Source organism: Ictalurus punctatus, chromosome 27 (genome assembly GCF_001660625.3).
Source record: "Ictalurus punctatus breed USDA103 chromosome 27, Coco_2.0, whole genome shotgun sequence".
In the NCBI taxonomy this organism is placed as follows: Eukaryota; Metazoa; Chordata; class Actinopteri; order Siluriformes; family Ictaluridae; genus Ictalurus; species Ictalurus punctatus.
In genome coordinates this window covers 7,666,134-7,684,132 of record NC_030442.2, presented here as the reverse complement: position 1 = coordinate 7,684,132, position 17,999 = coordinate 7,666,134, and the positions used below count along the sequence as shown (strand labels likewise).

At 38.1% G+C, this 17,999-nt stretch overlaps 1 protein-coding gene across 1 annotated transcript; it reads left to right on the top strand.

Annotated features, from left to right (window-relative positions):
• Positions 1-788: 788 nt before the first annotated feature.
• Positions 789-14,152, top strand: LOC108259110 (uromodulin). The gene is made up of 11 exons (XM_017458327.3): positions 789-874; positions 2,382-2,481; positions 2,820-3,626; positions 4,193-4,279; positions 5,739-6,053; positions 6,944-7,137; positions 10,024-10,175; positions 10,347-10,595; positions 12,582-12,741; positions 13,335-13,401; positions 13,568-14,152. The coding sequence occupies exons 2-11, from the start codon at positions 2,418-2,420 to the stop codon at positions 13,585-13,587; spliced, it is 2,115 nt and encodes a 704-aa protein (XP_017313816.1). The 5' UTR covers positions 789-874; positions 2,382-2,417; the 3' UTR covers positions 13,588-14,152.
• The last annotated feature ends 3,847 nt before the right edge of the window (positions 14,153-17,999 follow it).

Here is a 17,999-nt window from a genome sequence, read left to right as displayed (position 1 = left end):
CAGCATTTCTGACCTTACTGGAAACTTTTTATATCATAGATTGATTAACTACTCTTCTGTTGTTATGAGGCCTCCACCCTGTTTCTCTGATCACATAAATACAGAAATCACAGCAATGACGGGGAACTTCACTGGTGGGTAAGTCTTATATTCTTTTAATGAGAAAATAAGTTTTGATATTATTATTGATAAATTAATAATAATTAAAATGGCTTTCAATGGTGGTAATAGTTAGGACATAACTGATTCTTAAAAACTTAATATTCAACTAAAAACATGATTATTGTCAATAACAAAATATGTGCTTTAGCTCAAACTTTTTTAAAAAAATAAAAAAAATACCAGTACTAGATTTTTACCAAAAGCATCATATTTAAAAAGCTACACTCTAAAAATACTGGGTTTAAAAACAACCCAGATTGGGTTATTTTTAGCCCTACAGCTGGGTAAATATAGGACAGAACACATTTGGGGCTAAACTAACCCATCAAGTTGGGTTGTTAATTTTAATCCAGCAAATGGTTAGTTTTTCAACCCAAAGGATTGTTTCATTTTTACAAAAATGCTGGATGAATTTTATTTCATAAATGGGTTAATATTTTCAGGGTTATTTTACCCTTTGAAAATGTCAAATATATCACATTATAAACAAATATGTCAACGTGGGATCTCCTTTATTTATACACAAGAAGGTGTTCAGAAATGTATTGCTAGAGCTGCTAAAGTGGTGTTTATATATAGAATTTCAAGTAAATGTCTCAAATAAGTCATATATTTCAGATGAAAACATCAGATTTTGATCAAAGGAGATGTTTCAAACATCCAGAAAACTGAGCAACCAACTTACTTACGATCCAGTAGGCATTACAAACAAGTAAGCCAAAGCTAACAAAGATAGCGGTGCATTTGATGTCATGTAAACAGGACTGTTATCTAGTGTACAGTAATGATTTTATGGATAAATATACTGATATGAACCTTCACTCTTAAAATATGTGTTAAAAATTAACACATGATGCATATCTAGTTAGAGACAACACATATTGTGTTGCTTTGAACATATTTTGAAACATTTACATTAGTAAGTACATGCTGTGTGTTATTTTTAACATTTATCTTTGTGTGGAAATATTTTAACACATCATGTTTTCATTTTTAACACAGTGTGTTAGTACATTTACCACATGCTGTGTGTTAGCACATCCAACCATCCATTCCTTTTCTGTACCGCTTATCATTTCTGGGTCGTGGGAAACCTGGAGCCTGTCCCAGGGAGCATGGGGCTCAAGATGGGGGAACCTGGAAGGAGTGCCAATCCATCACAGGGCACAATCGATGGCAGCACAGGGGCGGCTGTGGCTCAGGTGGTAGAGCAGGTTGTCCACTAATCGTAGGGTTGGCGGTTTGATTCCCGGCCCACGTGACTCCACATGCCGAAGTGTCCTTGGGCAAGACACTGAACCCCAACTTGCTCCCGATGGCAAGTTAGTGCCTTGCATGGCAGCTCTGCTACCACTGGTGTGTGAATGGGTGAATGAGACACAGTGTAAAGCGCTTTGGATAAAAGCGCTATATAAGTGTGCCATTTACCATTTTTTTACCATTTACAATGACACACACATACCCATTCATAGACTATGGACACTTTTTTTGGACATGCCAATCAGCCTAAAATGCATGTCTTTGGACTGGGGGAGGAAACCAGAATACCCGGAGAAAACCCCCGAAGCACAGGGAGAACATGCAAACTCTGCACAAACAGGGCCGCAGTGGGAATCGAACCCTCAATCAAAAAGTCAAAGCAATGAATAGTTCACGCTGAGATGATTTGACCCAAGGAGCTGGGCTGATGCGTCGCATGGGGGAGGGGTACATTGATTCAACTGTCAGTGAAAATGACCCTGCAACTAACCCAGCAGTTGGGTTACACAAAACTACTCCAAAACTACCCAAGACTGAGAAAATAACCCAATTAAATGAATCAAAACTCTCTAAATAAAAATAACCCAGCAGTTTTAGAGTGTATATTGCTCTAATTAATTCTGTTTAATACAGATCTTTGTTTCATCCAGGTTTAGATTTAAAGTCAAAGAAGTGCTTTTATACATGTACTTCACTCTAAAAGACTAATCTTTTAATACAAACAGTTGAAGAAGCAGGGAACAAGTATGTTAAAAAAAAAAAAAGAAAAAAAAAAAGAAGAAGAAGTAAAAAATAGTTGCTTTTTTTTTTTTTTTAAATATCTTTTAAAATTTTTCTGACCCAGATCAAAAACTTAATTTTCTCTGTTTTGTCCACGCCATCAGGAATCACTGTCATGATCATTTTTTAAAAACAAACTGTACAGTGTTACTGAACTAATTTAATGTTATCTGATGCAGGCCTTCTGTTTGTCCAAAAAGAGAGAAGTTCACAGAATGGCAAAATCTTGCACAGCACTTTTCCTGTTCTTCATAATTGCTTTTACATCTTGTGTCTCAGGTTAGTATTTTACAAGTGACCATAGAGACTGCATTATTTGTCCTTTCACTGTATTATCTTTTTTAGTTCCCTCTGCTTCTCGTTCTTTCATGTGTTATTCTTTGTTAACATTGTCCAAACACTTTAAATGCCACTTCTTGCGAATTAAATAAAAAGTGATATTAACTGAACATTCATGTTTATTTAATGTTAAGATCACGCTGAATGTAGAAAATGCTTAAAAATCTTAAGATTTAAAAATGACCTGCTATTTAATTTGATTTAAACTGCTGTTCATTCATCACTGTCATTCTTATTGTGTCTTGGTGACTCTGTGTTAATATGTCTGTGCTGATCAGGTTTGGTGGTAGTCACTTCCTGTGATGCGTGCCATAAGCATGCCTCCTGTGCACCTGTACTGAAAGAGTCTCGCACTCAGGCTGATTCCTTCCCACCCACATTTACCTGCTCCTGCACTGAGGGTTTCTCTGGCAATGGAATCACCTGCTATAACATCTCAGCATGTAGTAAGCTTGGCGCCTCCTGCTGCACTGATGGGTACCATTGGTCTGAACATGGCTGTGTTGACATTGATGAGTGTTCTGGTGAGAAAAGTCCCTGCACTGCTCCACTACTGTGTAAAAATACACCCGGGTCTTTTGCCTGTCTGCCCCCAGTTGCTTACACTAAAGATACCGTACAAGATATTGAGCTAGCCTCTAACCAGCTGACCTGTGGGGGTGAGGTGTGTAGCTCAGGCCAGGACTGTATCACTATAAATGGAGCCCTCCGCTGTGTCGATCCCTGCCAGTACTACACCATTCTGGATGACCCATGGCGCTCTACTGACTTAGAGACAAGCGGTACACTGCACTGCGATGTGGGCATCAACTGGCATGGCTGGTACAGGATGTACCTGGGAAATGCCAGTGTCTACATGCCTCAGAGGTGCATCCAACCCAACACATGTGGCACAAATTCCCCTATTTGGCTCAAGACGCCCCCTCCATCACAGTCAGAAAGTGTGGTGCAGGCCACTGTGTGTGCGAGCTGGATAGGAGGCTGCTGTAACTTTGAGTTCTCCATTGGTGTCAAAGCCTGCCCCGGAAACTACTATGTCTACAAGTTTGTCTCACCACCTCTGTGCTTCTTGGCATATGCAGCAGGTGAGCTACTCAATGTACATACTCAGTAGGTTTTAACAATGAGCAAGAGTGGTGCACCTTAAAACCTCCTGCTCTGTTCACTTCTTAGCCATGTATGTCCCATTGATACAGGCCACCACTTTTGATTTTCAAGCAATATAATTGTAAATGGCCAATGAATGTTACCTTGACCTCAATTATTAGCAATGACAACAGCAATGCATATGGAGCCCCAAAGTTTATTCATCTTTAAGGATGCTCTCCAGGACAGAGAATGAGACAGAAACTAAAATTCCCTTATTTCACATCATTACTCTCAGGACTAAATGAACCTGAACACCATCCCTGTAATATAAATTCGATTTTTAGATATTATTTTTCCTGTAAATTTATTTCATTTTATTAAGCTGGGTTCATATTCATGTCCATTTTGAGTACTGACCTATATTTAATAAACATTTTAAATGAATAATTTAGACTTCAAATTATCATGAGTAAAAAGATAAGATGCTTAATTGGTCATTAATGGTTGATTTAAAATAGGATTACATTTATCACTCATGAAGTCTATCTTAATCTTTTATTAGATGCCAACTCAAAAGTGTGTGACACCTGCAAGAACGGAGAGTCCTGTGTCAGTGAAGACAAGATCACCTGGACGTGCAAGGCTCAAGGTGACATCTTATCATCTGTGTGAATCCCAGTTATGGTTCCATTAACATTAACAAGCAATTATTTAATCATAAATCCAGGGACACTTTTACGCTTAAGTCTCAGTGAACAGAATCTAGTGCAAAACTAAATTCTTTTAAATATTTCTGAACACTGTAATCCAGCAAACATCCTCTCTTCTAGACCCCCAGCCTACTACACCTCTCAAAAAGAATTAAGCACAACAGTACAAGTATTCAATCCCACATACTGTATACCAGCTGACTGTATTATAGAATTTGCGCAATAGGCTATACTTTAGGGTTAAGCTTTATTGACATATGCTTTTAAGTTAGCTTTTGTTAGCTTTTTCAGACTGTTTAACCAGGAATGTACATCTTTAATAAAAGCTTCACTATGTGAGAGAGACAAGAGATTTCAACCTTGTAAGTGGTGAGGGTGATGTTTATGCAAGGGTGACCCCACACACTTTACACTGAAAGAGGACAATTTTGGCCACATAGACATGGGACAAGTCCATATAGACATGGGAAAGGCACCATATATTGATACTATGTGCTGCATGTTGCCATCAAGTGGTAGGTTTCCATTTCAAGATAGTTAGTGACTCAGGTGATGCTCATTCCTCCAGAGAAGACAGAGAAGAGCCTTGATCCGTGTCTTCCTTGATCCTTGAGGGATTTAGTAACTTGAAGTGAAAGTGGTGAAAAGCCAGGTGTGATTGTAGGCACTTGTAGGCAAATGTCAGTGTTACAGTTAGCTGGGAGAGGAAAACACAGCAATGAGGTGATGTGAGAAAATTTGGGGACATTGAAAACAAGGCATAATATAGTTGGGATCAGTTGCAGGGGCAAGATGGTACATAGGGGAAGGCCTGATGAACATTCTAGGGTTTTAAAGTTGTTCATATTGTAGTCTTAAGACTAGAAAATTGTAAAAATAAATAAATAAATAAGAGAGAGAAAAATACCGTAAAGAGCAGTAAACAATAGTAAATGCAACAAATTCAATATTTGGTGTGACAAAAAAATAAAAATAAAAATAGTAGTCTCCGGTAGAATTTGTGCAGTTTTATAAGGAAATGAGCTGTAAGTTTTATTGAAGTTTTACAGAACCAGCCACAGTTCTTCTGGAGACGTTACTTTCACACTTGCTTCTTATTTTTGCAGCAAAACCCAGCAACCTTCATTGTGTTTTTTGTGTGAAAAGTGGTCTCTTACGTAATATGCTGCTTTCTTCAATGACATACAAACATTTTCCTGTAACATAAAATTTTGTGCTAGAAAACTAATATTTGGGAATCTAAAATGTTTTTCTGCTGACTCGATAATGTAGAAGTCATAAAATAAAAAATCTATAACAAAGTTTGTACTAAAGAAAATAGGGTGCCAAAAACTTTTGCACAGTACTGTATATATATACACCATAAACCCCCTAACGCATGTATGTGCTTATCTGCAGCTCCAGACCCAGTGCGTCTTGCTGGCGGCAGTAACAGATGTGAGGGCAGAGTGGAGCTGTACCATGATGGTCAGTGGGGCACGGTGTGTGACGACGGCTGGAACATGAATAATGCTGAGGTGGTGTGTAGGCAGATAGGTTGTGGGAGGGCCATTGCCGCACCCATGAATGCATACTTTGGCCCCGGGACCGGTCCCATCTGGCTGGATGATACAAACTGTGCAGGCAGCGAGCCATTCCTAGTAGACTGCAGACACAGTGGCTTTGGGAATCACAACTGTGGCCACCACGAGGATGCTGGAGTGATCTGTGAAGGTAGTTTTGTTTGTCTGTGATTTTCCAGTCATTACCAATCACCCTAATCAGTTTTTTGTGGCTTACCAATGGTTTACATCTTGTGGTAAACGCTCTGTATTTACTCTGGTGAAGTCTGCTCTTGACTGTTGACTTTGACATAGATACACCTACCCTCTGGAGGGTGGTCTTGATCTGGCCTATCAATGTGAAGGGTTTTTTTCTTCAAAAGGGAAATAATTCTTCTGTGATTCACCAGTTTTGTGTGGTCTTCCAGGTCTTTTGCCATTCCTGAGCTCACCACTGTATTCTTTCTTTTTTTTTTTTTTTAATGTACAATGATTTGGTCACACCAGATACTTTTCTATCTCTCTGGTGGGTTTGCTTTTAATTTTCAGCCTAATGATGGCTTGATTCGCTAACAGTGACAGCTCTTTGGACTTCATATTGAGAGTTAACAGCCACAGAAACCAAATGCAACATACCTGGGCATGTAACAGCTAAGCAGCCAATTGTGTCATTAATTTTGGTCTCTAAAAAAGTGTGGGACCACATATAAAAAGTGTTGTAATTCTTACACTGTCCACCCAATTTGAATTAAAGCTGAAAGTGAACACTTCATATGATCAGAGATCATACGCATTATTTAATTTCAACTCCTATATACTGTCATAGAAAGCTAAAATAGAAATAACTTTGTTATTGTCAAATATTTTTTGACCTGACTGTATATAAACCCCCTATTGCAACTGTCGCAATTGTATACCTTTAAACTGGCCAATGAGTATAACATGATTCAATAAGGGAAAGTTAGTGTATAGTTATCGAATTAATGTAAATACTTTAAATAATTACCATCCGTGCTTTGTTGGGCTCTTAGCAAATGTTAATGTAGTACATCTCTCTCTCAGATGTGTCCCCTGAGCTGGTGTGTAACAGGACAACTATGTTGCTGGGGGTTCCATCCAACTTCAGAGTCTCCAGATCCCTCGAGCCTTCATCAGGTCATCTGGCAGACCCAAGCTGCACGGCAGGGCATGAGGTCAACGGCATTGTGTGGTACGAGGTGCAAAGCCAAGAGGGAGTGTGTGGAAATGTGCTGAGGGTAAGAACATGTATGTCAGTGTGTCACAGGACTGGTGACCCCATGCACTTAGAAGCATTGCTCAAAATACAATCCCCTCAGAAAATATTAGAACGGCAAGGCCAATTCATTTGTTTGTGCTCTACACTAAAGACATTGGGTTTGAGGTCAAAATATGGATATGAGACAAGAGTTTATGATTTCAGCTTTTATTTCCTGGTATTTACATCTAGATGTGTTAAACAACATAAAATATAGAATCGTTTGTATCAGGCCACCCAATTTTTAGATGAGCCAAATTATAGGAACAGATAAGTCTTGAAGTAAATTAAGTTAAATAACACTTAATATTTTGTTGCATATCACTTGCTTGCAGCTGTATCAAGCCCGTGCCTCATTTACATCACCAAATGGTTGGTTTCTTCTTTTGTGATGTTCTTCCAGGCTTTTACAGCAGCCTCTTTCAGTTATAGTTTGTTTCGAGGGATTGCTCCCTTCAGTCTCCTCTTCAGCAGTGAAATGCATGCTCAACTGGGTTAAAGCCTGGTGATTGATTTGGCCAGTCTAAAAATTTCTACTTTCCCACCCTGATGAAGTCCTTTGTTGAGTTGGCAGTATGTTTTGGTTCATTGTCTTGCTGTATGATGAAGTTCCTCCTGGTCAATTTAAATGCATTTTTCTGTAAACTGGCAGACAAAAGGTTCCTGTAAATTTTTGAATTCATTTTGCTGCTACCATCATGACCTACATCATCAATAAAGATTAATGAGCCCTTTCCAGAAGCAGCCATGCAAGCCCAAGCCATGACACTACCTCCAGCATGTTTCACAGATAAGCTTATATGTTTTGGATCATGAACAGATCCTTTCTTTCTCTACACTTTGGCCTTTCTATTCATTGGTAGAGGTTTAACTTGGTTCAAGAAATTTTGTGACTCATCTGTGTATTTCTTTGCGAATTTCAATCAGGCTTTCTGATTCTTACTGCTGATGAATGGTTTGCATCTTATGGAATGGCCTCTATATTTCTTCTCTCGAAATCCTCTTTGAAAACTGGATTGTGATATCTTCATCCCTTTTCTGTGGAGGTTGTTGGTGATGTCACTGACTGTTGTTTTGGGGGTTTTCTTCACAGCTCTCACAATCATCAGCTGTTATTGTTTTCCTTGGCCGACCCATTCGGTGTCTGTTGCTCAGTACACCAGTGGTTTCTTTCTTATTCAGGACATTCCAAATTGTTGTTTTGGCTATGTCCAAAGTTTGAGCAATGACTCTGATTGATTTTCCCTCTTTTCTCAACTTCAAAATGGCTTCTTTTTCCCATAGACAGCTCTCTGATCTTCACATAGGTTTATCCATTTTAACAACAAATGCAGTCTTCATAGGTGAAACTAAAGGCTTAAAGCAAGAGTAGATGTTCCGAGCTATTTATTTTTTAAACATTCAATCTACTAGGACACACCTGGGTAACAAGAAACACCTGTCAGTCACATGTTCCAGTATTTTTGCTCACCCACAAATTAGCAGGTCTGATACAAATGGTGCTATGCTCCATGTCATTTAACACATATACATATAAATACCAGAAAATAAAAGCTAAAATTCTAAACTCTCTTCTCATATTCATCTTTTGATCTCAAACCCAGCTGTCTTCAGTTGACAGCAAAAACAAATGAACTGGCCTTGCAGTTCCAATAGTTTCAGAAGGGACTGTATAAAGAGTTGGATAATTGGTAGTTAAGTATTTGGTAGATATAGGTGGTATTTAGAAGTAGGCCTATTTCTGGGACATACATTTCATATTGCAATTTAATGTACATAGTAACTGATGTGAAAATTAATTTTTGGTAATAGATTATTAGGTTATATTATAGTAGTTACAGTACTACAAGTAATACTTGGTGTTGAGTTGAATATGTATATGCATAGTAACTAATATAAAGAAAGTAACTAATAAAGAAATAGCAAGTATATGGCAGATGTTGATGCTACGAAGTAACATGATGGGGTAAGTCATATGAAATTGCTTCAGTATGTGTAAATACATGTGTCTGAATAGAGTACGTAAGGATAGGTGACAAATGTGTATTAATGCTTAATGTATTAATGATTCAACATTTACCTAAAATAACACAGTATTTTTCACATTCACTCTGTATTAGCAGTGTAACACAATGTCACTATAAACCAGAAGTTTTATTTATTTATTTATTTATTTATTTATTTATTTTGAACTAAATCTGAACCCTGAAACTATGCCCCTGGAAACATTGAGAAGAGAAAAGTTAGAAACGCCAGCACTGTCAGCTTGGTTTGTGAACTCTGACTCTGGCAGTTCTTTAAATTCAGCTGCATCACTCAAGTTCATAATTGGTCTCAACTAGAGATGCACACTGCACTGTTTTTAAATCTTCTTCATGCAGTTATTTTAGTTCTTACCTCTCCGGGATCTTTTCTAGTGAATCTGGAATTTAGGTAGTTACTAAAGATGAAAAATAAACAGTGTAAATCCATCATACAGCTTCACACGTTCTTCTGATGTTTGTTCCGTGAGTTTCATATCTGACTGCTTGCTGGTGCCTGCGTGAAAACAAAAAAACTCACACAACTTTTTATTATGTCTCATGAGATCCCAGTCTTAATGCACACCTTCGTTTTCAACCAGATTCCCAGTGGAAAACAAAAACTAGTAGTGTGCCTGTTTTATTTCTACTTGTATCTATTTAGAACACATTATCTGTTCATTCTGAATAATATATTCATATTTACATTACTTGCACACTATGCACCAAGTATTGTTTGTAATAATCACATACTCACCCATTAAGATCAGAGTAATTATTGCACTACCATACCTATCTACTAATTTTACATATATTGCTATTTTGTACTTTATTTTGTGCCACAGACAAACAGTACCCAGGTAGTCTACTCCAACATTTTATACCTCTACCCTGTAAATACCTCTACATTTGCACTGCCCACGGCATTCCCCTTCTCCTGCATTTACCCCCTGGACTCTCTCACAAGTTTGGATCTGGGACTGAATCCTTTTCTGCCGTACGTACATTTCACACCACCATACACACGTCATTCCACTGATAAACTCAAAAGTTTATTAAACCTACACTGTTTGTTGCAAACATGAGTTCTACTCTTGAATTAAATTTGTTATTAAACTTGATACTTACTTTTTGAGTTAAAGGAATGGTTTATGTTCTGCCATGGCAGGATGCAGGAGTCAGGTCTGGTTGGTTACGGTCCCGCTGCCAGTGTCACCATGTTCCTATTCCATGATGCCAACTTCACATCATCGTATCCGCCCGGGCCTGTAACACTTCCTGTCGGCACTCCACTTTATGTTGGAATGAATGTGCAAGAGGTGGAGTCTACTCGCTTCAATGTAGTTATAGAGGAGTGCTATATTACAGGCAAGCCAGATGCAAATAGCACCGAGAGATATTATCTTATTCAAAGCCGGTAAGTTCTACGGTCTGTTTATATATACAATGGCTTGTGCTTGAAAGATTGGAAAATTTGTGAATTTAGAATGTTCTATATTTCTATAAATACGACGTAAAACTTCATCATCAGAAAGTCCTAAAAGTAGACAACGAGAGCCCAATTAAACAAATATTAAAACATTATATTAATTAAAATGAATTATAGTACTTCAAACATTATACTTGGTCATTTATTTATTGAGGGAAATTATTGAATATGACATATCTGTGAGTGGGAAAAGTATGCGATCCTTTGCTTTCAGTATCTGGTGTGACCCCCTTGTGCAGCAATAACTACAACTAAACTATTTCGGTAACTGCTGGTCAGTCCTGCACATCGGCTTGGAGGAATTTCAGCCCGTTCCTCAGTACAGAACAGCTTCAACTCTGGGATGTTGGTGGGTTTCCTCACATGAACTGCTTGCTTCAGGTCCTTCCTCAACATTTCTACTGCATTAAAGTCAGGACTTTGACTTGGCCATTCCAAAACATTACCTTTATTCTTCTTTAACCATTCTTTGGTAGAACAACTTGTGTGCTTAGCATCATTGTCTTGCTGCATGACCCAATTTCTCTTGAGATTCAGTTTATGAACAGATGTCCCGACATTTCCTTTAGAGTTCACCAGTATAATTCAGAATTCATTGTTCCATCAATGATGGCAAGTTGTCCTGGCCCAGATACAGCAAAACAGGCCCAAACCATGATACTACCACCTCCATGTTTCACAGATGGGATAGGTTTCTTATGCTGGAATGCAGTGTTTTCCTTTCTCCAAATATATCCCTTCTCTTTAAACCAAAAATTCATCATCAATCCACAAAATATTGTTCCAGTAGTCTTCTGCCTGTAGTTGTTTAGAAGATACCCAGGCTCCTTTGTGACCACACAGACTATTACACGTCTTGCTCTTAGCGTGATCTTTGTTGGTCCACCAATCCTGGGGAGAGTAACAATGGTCTTAAATATCCTCCATTTGTACACTATCTGTCTGACTGTGAACTAGTGAACTACAAACTCTTTCGAGATGGTTTTATTACCTTTTTCAGCCTGATGAGCAACAACAACTCTTTTTCTGAGGTCCTCAGAAATCTCCTTGACATGATACACTTCCACAAACATGTGTTGTGAAGATCAGACTTTGATAGATCCCTGTTCTTTAAATAAAACTGAGCACTTACATCTGACTTTAATTTCACCTTCAAAATAACTGCTAATCTTAGAGGTTCACATACTGTTGCTACTCACATATATGCAATATTGTATAATTTACCTCAATAAATAAATGACCAAGTACATTTTTTTCTCTCATTTGTTTAATTGGGTTCTCTTTATCTACTTTTAGGACTCGCGTGAAAATCTGATGATGTTTCAAGGCTATATTTATGCAGAAATGTAGAAAATTCTAAAGGGTTCACAAACTTTCAAGCACCACTGCACCACTCTTAATTGAATGTGATGTGCTGTTTAAAACTTTCGAAAAAACAGTCAAGTTTTCTACTTCATCATTTGTCTAAGCTGTGAAACGTTTGATTTACCTTGTTAATGGTACAGATTGATGCTGCTCAAGTTAGCTAAAGTTAACTAGCTAACAGGTGGTTGTGATGTTTAGTTTAACACTTGCTAGCACAATTTAAGGTAATAAACTCAACTCATTGGCTTGTTTGCAAAGCAAAATTGAATGCACTTCTTATGTAATACACTTATGTATGGGTGATTATACAATTAAAGGTATACACAACAAAAAATAACCTTGCACCCCATGCTAAAGCACTTGGTTAATCATCCATGCTTATCAGCTAGACAAGGAAAATGTAAAATGTTGCAGTCCTCAGAATTAGCACTGATAATGCTTATACATGTCATTGTTGATATTTGCTAATGTGTGGATGTTTACTACAGAATGTGCTGGTTTTTATGACAGATTATATGTTTTATTTACTGTGTCTTTTCTTTCCCCCAGTTGTTCCAGTAACCCACGTGATGTGATAGTGAATGAGAATGGCATGTCTCAGAGTGCACGCTTCACTGCTCTGCTTTTCCTGTATCAGGGCAACTATAACGAGATGTTCCTGCAGTGCCGCTTCACCCTGTGTGATAGAATGACAGACTCTTGCTCTGCGGTACATTTACACCCTGCATTAAAAATCATGTGTTTTGTTTGAGCATAATTCAGGGCAAGCAAGGGGGACCATTACTACTTTATATACTCTCTCTGGGCTCCTGTGTGACACAACAGAAAAGTACTCACACTATTGTCAGGAGATAGTGAGGTCGAATCCTGACGATGCCACAGCCATCTGTGGCGGGGAGCCAAGGAAGCAATGTTGGCTGGATGGAAGGGATGCTATTACTCTCTATCCCCTGTCAGTCAGAGTGACACTAGCCAATTGTGGACGTCTGTGAGTTCATGCATGTGAAATAGGGCAGCTAGAGCTTTCCTCCAAGTGTGTTACGCTGCCTTGTGACATAGCATGTCCTAATAGATGTGGTTGGCTGACTTCACATAGATACATAGGAAGCACATGTTAGCCGTCACGCTTGGTAGAAATTTCTGAAAACAACAAAGTTTGTGTTTGCGAGTGTGATGATTTAGTCAGACAGTTTGCTAAACTGACAGCTTTAAGTTGACCTTATTTGTACTTTAAAACACTAATGAAGAGAGATTTTACTCTCAAAATCTCACTTTGTGCTGTCCTGTACTTGCTCTCCTCAGAGGTGTCAGACCAGAACTACTCGCTCCATCTCCAACCACAAGTCTCTCACCATTGGGCCAATTACCTGTAAGTTAAACAATATTACACTTTAATCCTCAGGATATTCTGATTTATCCTGCTTAAAAAGGCCCATTCAGAAATTTTGAATTTGGGAATGTGCATTTTGAGTTGCATATGTAAAGCTGGAGCATATATCAATGTTACATTGTTATTTTTTTTGTTGTTCTTTTAGGGACCAAAGAAGGACAGTAACCTGATCTACAATGGACCAGCCTATTCATGTTAAATGTTCAAGCAACCAAATCTTGCTAAAATGATCAGGGACATGTATAACTACATGACTAAGTAGTTCAGGATATAAGGAGTAATCTGCAGTGCTTTGGCACACAAGGGATGGAATTATTTTCAAATCAAAATTATTGCCCAACCTTTAAAAACTATTGCCCAACCTTTATTATAACAATGATGTGTTTAAAACATGATGACACTCGTAAAACATTATTCTTCGGTTTTGAATGGATTTGCATTTCTTAAATTTCATGTAAATCCTGTCCAAATAATGAACAGAATAATGTTATTTACGAAGAAGAATGGAAAAAGGAATACAGGGTTAAATGTGGAGGGAATTGCTTAGCACTTTGTTAATGCCAACATTTATATTTTTGCTTCATGTAATATTTTCTAATTTAATAAATGAATACATTAAGTAGGGCAAGCACGTTCTGTATTTCTTAGCAATAGTTGTGAGTTCTGGAGAATACTTTAAAGACACAGAAGTGAAATGTGACATCTTGATTAAAAAAGCAGTCTCTTTAAATGTGTTCCGTTCTCGTTTCTTACACCCCGGCGGTGCTCGATGTGGGTGGTGTTTACAGACGGAGGGGTGTAAAAACCCACAGCTTCAAAAAGAGCACACTCAAAGTGCGTTTACATACTGTAGTGGTTAAGTGGCTCTATAAAACAGTACAAAATTTCTTTTTGGGAGAGAAAGGGAGGGAGAGAGAGTGAGAGAGAGAGGGAGGAGAGAGAGAGGGCGAGAGAGAGAGAGAGAGAGAGGGCGAGAGAGAGAGAGAGAGAGAGAGAGAGAGAGAGAGATTAGAAAATATTTTTTAGCTCCTGCACACTGGTTTTTAAAAAGATGCTGAGCAATTAGAGACCATCTCTATATTCCATTCAGATACCTTCTAACAGCATACCTGTTCTCTATCTGACGGCAATTTTTTATTTTTGATTATTCTTTATTTATGACTATGAAGTAACACTATGCTTAAAGCTTTTCAAGGTGTTTTAGGTGGTTAAGAAGTCTAGCTTCCTGAATGAAAGTTCTACTTGGGACTTTTTCTTTACCCTCTCATGTAAGGTTCTATAAAAAAAACCTTTAGGGGTCTTTAGGGTGGGTGTTGGATGGAACCTTTTTTTAAATAATGCTTTCCATTGAAGAGTGTTGCTAAGCGCAGCAAATTAATTGGTTTTGTCTGTATTTCCACTGCCAAGCAAGCTGTGCTGTGTCAAGTACTTATGCTAAGTTGGATTACCATTATTGTGTGAGTTGAGCCGTGACATAGCGGTGGAGCTCAAAGTAGTGCAGACCAATTTCATATCAAGCTTTTCCAAATGATCATGTGATTTCCATCTTTGAGAAAAATGGTCAGTGGAAAAAAAAAAGTAGGGATGCATTCTGGATGAGTGATCAGTCCATCACAGGGCACCATTATTGCACACATTCACACACTCATTCAGGACGAGTGACAATTTAGAGTAGACAGTCAACCGACCAGCATTTTGATCAGTTGGAGGAAATGGGAGAATAGACAGGAGACACTGTGAAGGGGTGATACTACTGGCTGTGCCTTTGCTACCTTTCTCATATCAAAACTTGCTCAACTTTCATCTAGACTTTTTTTAATCTAATACATTACTGCAAGTAAAGCAAATCTGGCTTCTGTATCCTTTAAAATATATAAAATAATAAAATAGATATATAGTTCCACTTCAGAGTCAGGTTTTTTTTCCTTTTCCCAACACCTCTTCAAGTCTCAAGGTCACTTTTTGATGGTTGGCTCTACATTTATTGCTGATCATGACATTTCAGGCAGGGTAATTGATACACCAATTTTATTAACTGGACCGGACTGCTAGAAACTGGTTTATTAAATAAACAATGAATATCAGGTGCATGTCCAAGTGTGCTACTTATCTACCAATATAAATAAGCTAAATCTTTTATTGCTTTGCGTCTATCTGATCGTTTTGGGGGGAAACATCCATCCATCCATCTTTTATACCGCTTATCCTTCACTTCAGGGTCACGGGAAAACCTGGAGCCTATCCCAGGGAGCATCAGGCACAAGGCGGGGTACACCCTGGACAGGGTTGGGGGGAAACATGTAAATACTTAATTTAACTCTGTTAGCTAGCTCAGCTACAGACGATCTCACAATAAGTCATTTCATACTGTTTAGGCTTAGTTTGTGTTTGTTTAGCTAGGAACGTAGCCATCGAATGTGGGTTAAAATATCAGCCAAGTGATAATAGATGCAGATAATAGCAAGATAATAGACGCAGACTGATAGTTACCTCAATGAACCACAAGAGGGAGACAAAAACAACACACTCAGCAGCAACACTTTTCTTCCTTGTCCTTTTGCGTTAAGAAGATTTGGAAATTTGAGCATCGCTTTTAATAAATCACTTACATGGAAAACTTAAAATACTTTTTAAAGCTAACAGCATTCACGTTAGTACTTTAGCTTGCATGCCGTTTTAGTACTGTTGAGTTTAGAGGATTAATACCATCCCCCCCAATTAAACTCCCTTTAAATCTTACATGGAATATTGACATAAATCAAAGGCCTATTTAAATGTAGTTACTGAGGTGATGTCATGTCATTCATTACTGAGTAATGTCAGTAGTCCGGATTAGTCACAAATGATACAACTAAACTTTTGGTGATGTGCCTCAACTGTTCCTAAAAACACACACTCGTAAATCCTGGTCTGGAGTAAGAGACTATAAAACACATTTATGCAGTTATGAAATGGTTAAAAAAGAAGGAAAGACTGTAAGCAGCGAGGGTGCTGAGAGGGTGCTGAGGGGCAGAGGTACTGTTCTCAGCACAAACTGAAACAGGCAGCTTGTTATTGTTGAAGATCACATCAAGCACTTATTTCATGACACCACTAATTGTGGGTGCGGGTTCGAGCCAGCACCACTACTGTGTAATTACAGAAAAAGACAGAAAGAAGAAGCGAGGAATAAAGAGACAGCTTTTTTAGACAGATGCACAAACACTCAAACTTGCTTTCACATGCTCCAAATCTACAGTCATGTGGTGTTGGTCAGGGGATCACTGGGGTGTTTCAAGGGTCATTTTAGGTCTTAGAGATGGCACTGATATAGAACATGACACTAGAATACACTATGATAAGAAATTACAGAGGTGTGAAGATGGAGCTCAGAAAAGAAAACACTTAGCTTGGGACATGACTCACTTGACTGTACACTTAAGCTGGGTGTCTGAACATTTCACGAAAAACAGCCAAGAATCTTGGCATATCATGGTCTATATTTGCCAGCATGAGGAAATTCTCATCTGACTGTCATGTCCTCTTCTCTATATTCTGAACTGATTCCTACAACTATTTTGCGCTTGTTTTTTTTTTCTCAATTAATGAAAAACTTCTACAGTACATCAGCATTCAGTCATCTCCATTACCATCACCATCTCTTTGCTTAGATTTGATAGGAATAAATGTGTTAATGTTTAAAAAAAAAAAAAAAAAAAAAAAGACTGTTAAATTCACCACAATTTACATGCAGTGGGTAGAGTTCTTACACACAGGTGCAAACCTGTACATTTATATGTACCAAATGTTTGTCACTGCAGTGCTACCTTCAAGAGGATGTCTTTTCTAACTTAGAGGACCTAGACAAGGTGTTGTATCTTTCATAATCATTTAAGGTACACAGTTTTACCTTAAAGGTACAGTTTGTAATTTTATTTTATTTTTTTAAGTGTTTCTAGACTTGTTATAATGATATACTTTTAAAGAAACATTAAAAGCATTGTGATTCACAATATTGCCATGCGATGAATATCATTAGTTTCTCAGTTTAAGGCTTCTGTTTATATTTCCAACCTAGAAATTGGGAATAAGGCTGATTGACTCCGCCCCTTTTCATTACAAGGTATGCAAACCCATACGGCATACAAAGTTTTCACTAAGTGGGTGGGGTTGGCTGGGGGAAAGTGGAGGCTTGTCAGTGTTTCCATTGCAATTTGTTATTTACTTCACCGGCAACAGAGTACTCTAAAAATGACAAACTGCTCCTTTAAAGACCACACTCTTGGAAAAAAAAAGTCAATAACCCTAAACTTTTTTGGCTTGTCCCCTTAGGGGAACCCTTTAAATTTATTGTAAAACACTACAACAGAGGTTTCCGCAGTTGACGAGGGCTCGACATAGATTCCCTTTTGGAAGGATGATGCCATTATTTATTATTTTTCATTTATAAACTTCACTGAGTGCCTTCCTTCCATCAGGTTCAATACAAATTCCTTTGCACTTCTTGCCCCTAAATATCTGGATGAGCTCCTCTATCTATATACCCCAGTGTCTACTTTACATAATCAGGGTCTCTTTTTTCTTCTTTTATCTCCCAT

Excerpts from the sequence above, each read along its gene's own strand:
- LOC108259110 (XM_017458327.3), top strand. The coding sequence starts at position 2,418 with ATGGCAAAATCTTGCACAGCACTTTTCCTGTTCTTCATAATTGCTTTT. Across the intron at positions 12,742-13,334 it reads TGACAGACTCTTGCTCTGCG|AGGTGTCAGACCAGAACTAC; the intron begins GTACATTTACAC and ends TGCTCTCCTCAG. Across the intron at positions 13,402-13,567 it reads CACCATTGGGCCAATTACCT|GGACCAAAGAAGGACAGTAA; the intron begins GTAAGTTAAACA and ends TTGTTCTTTTAG.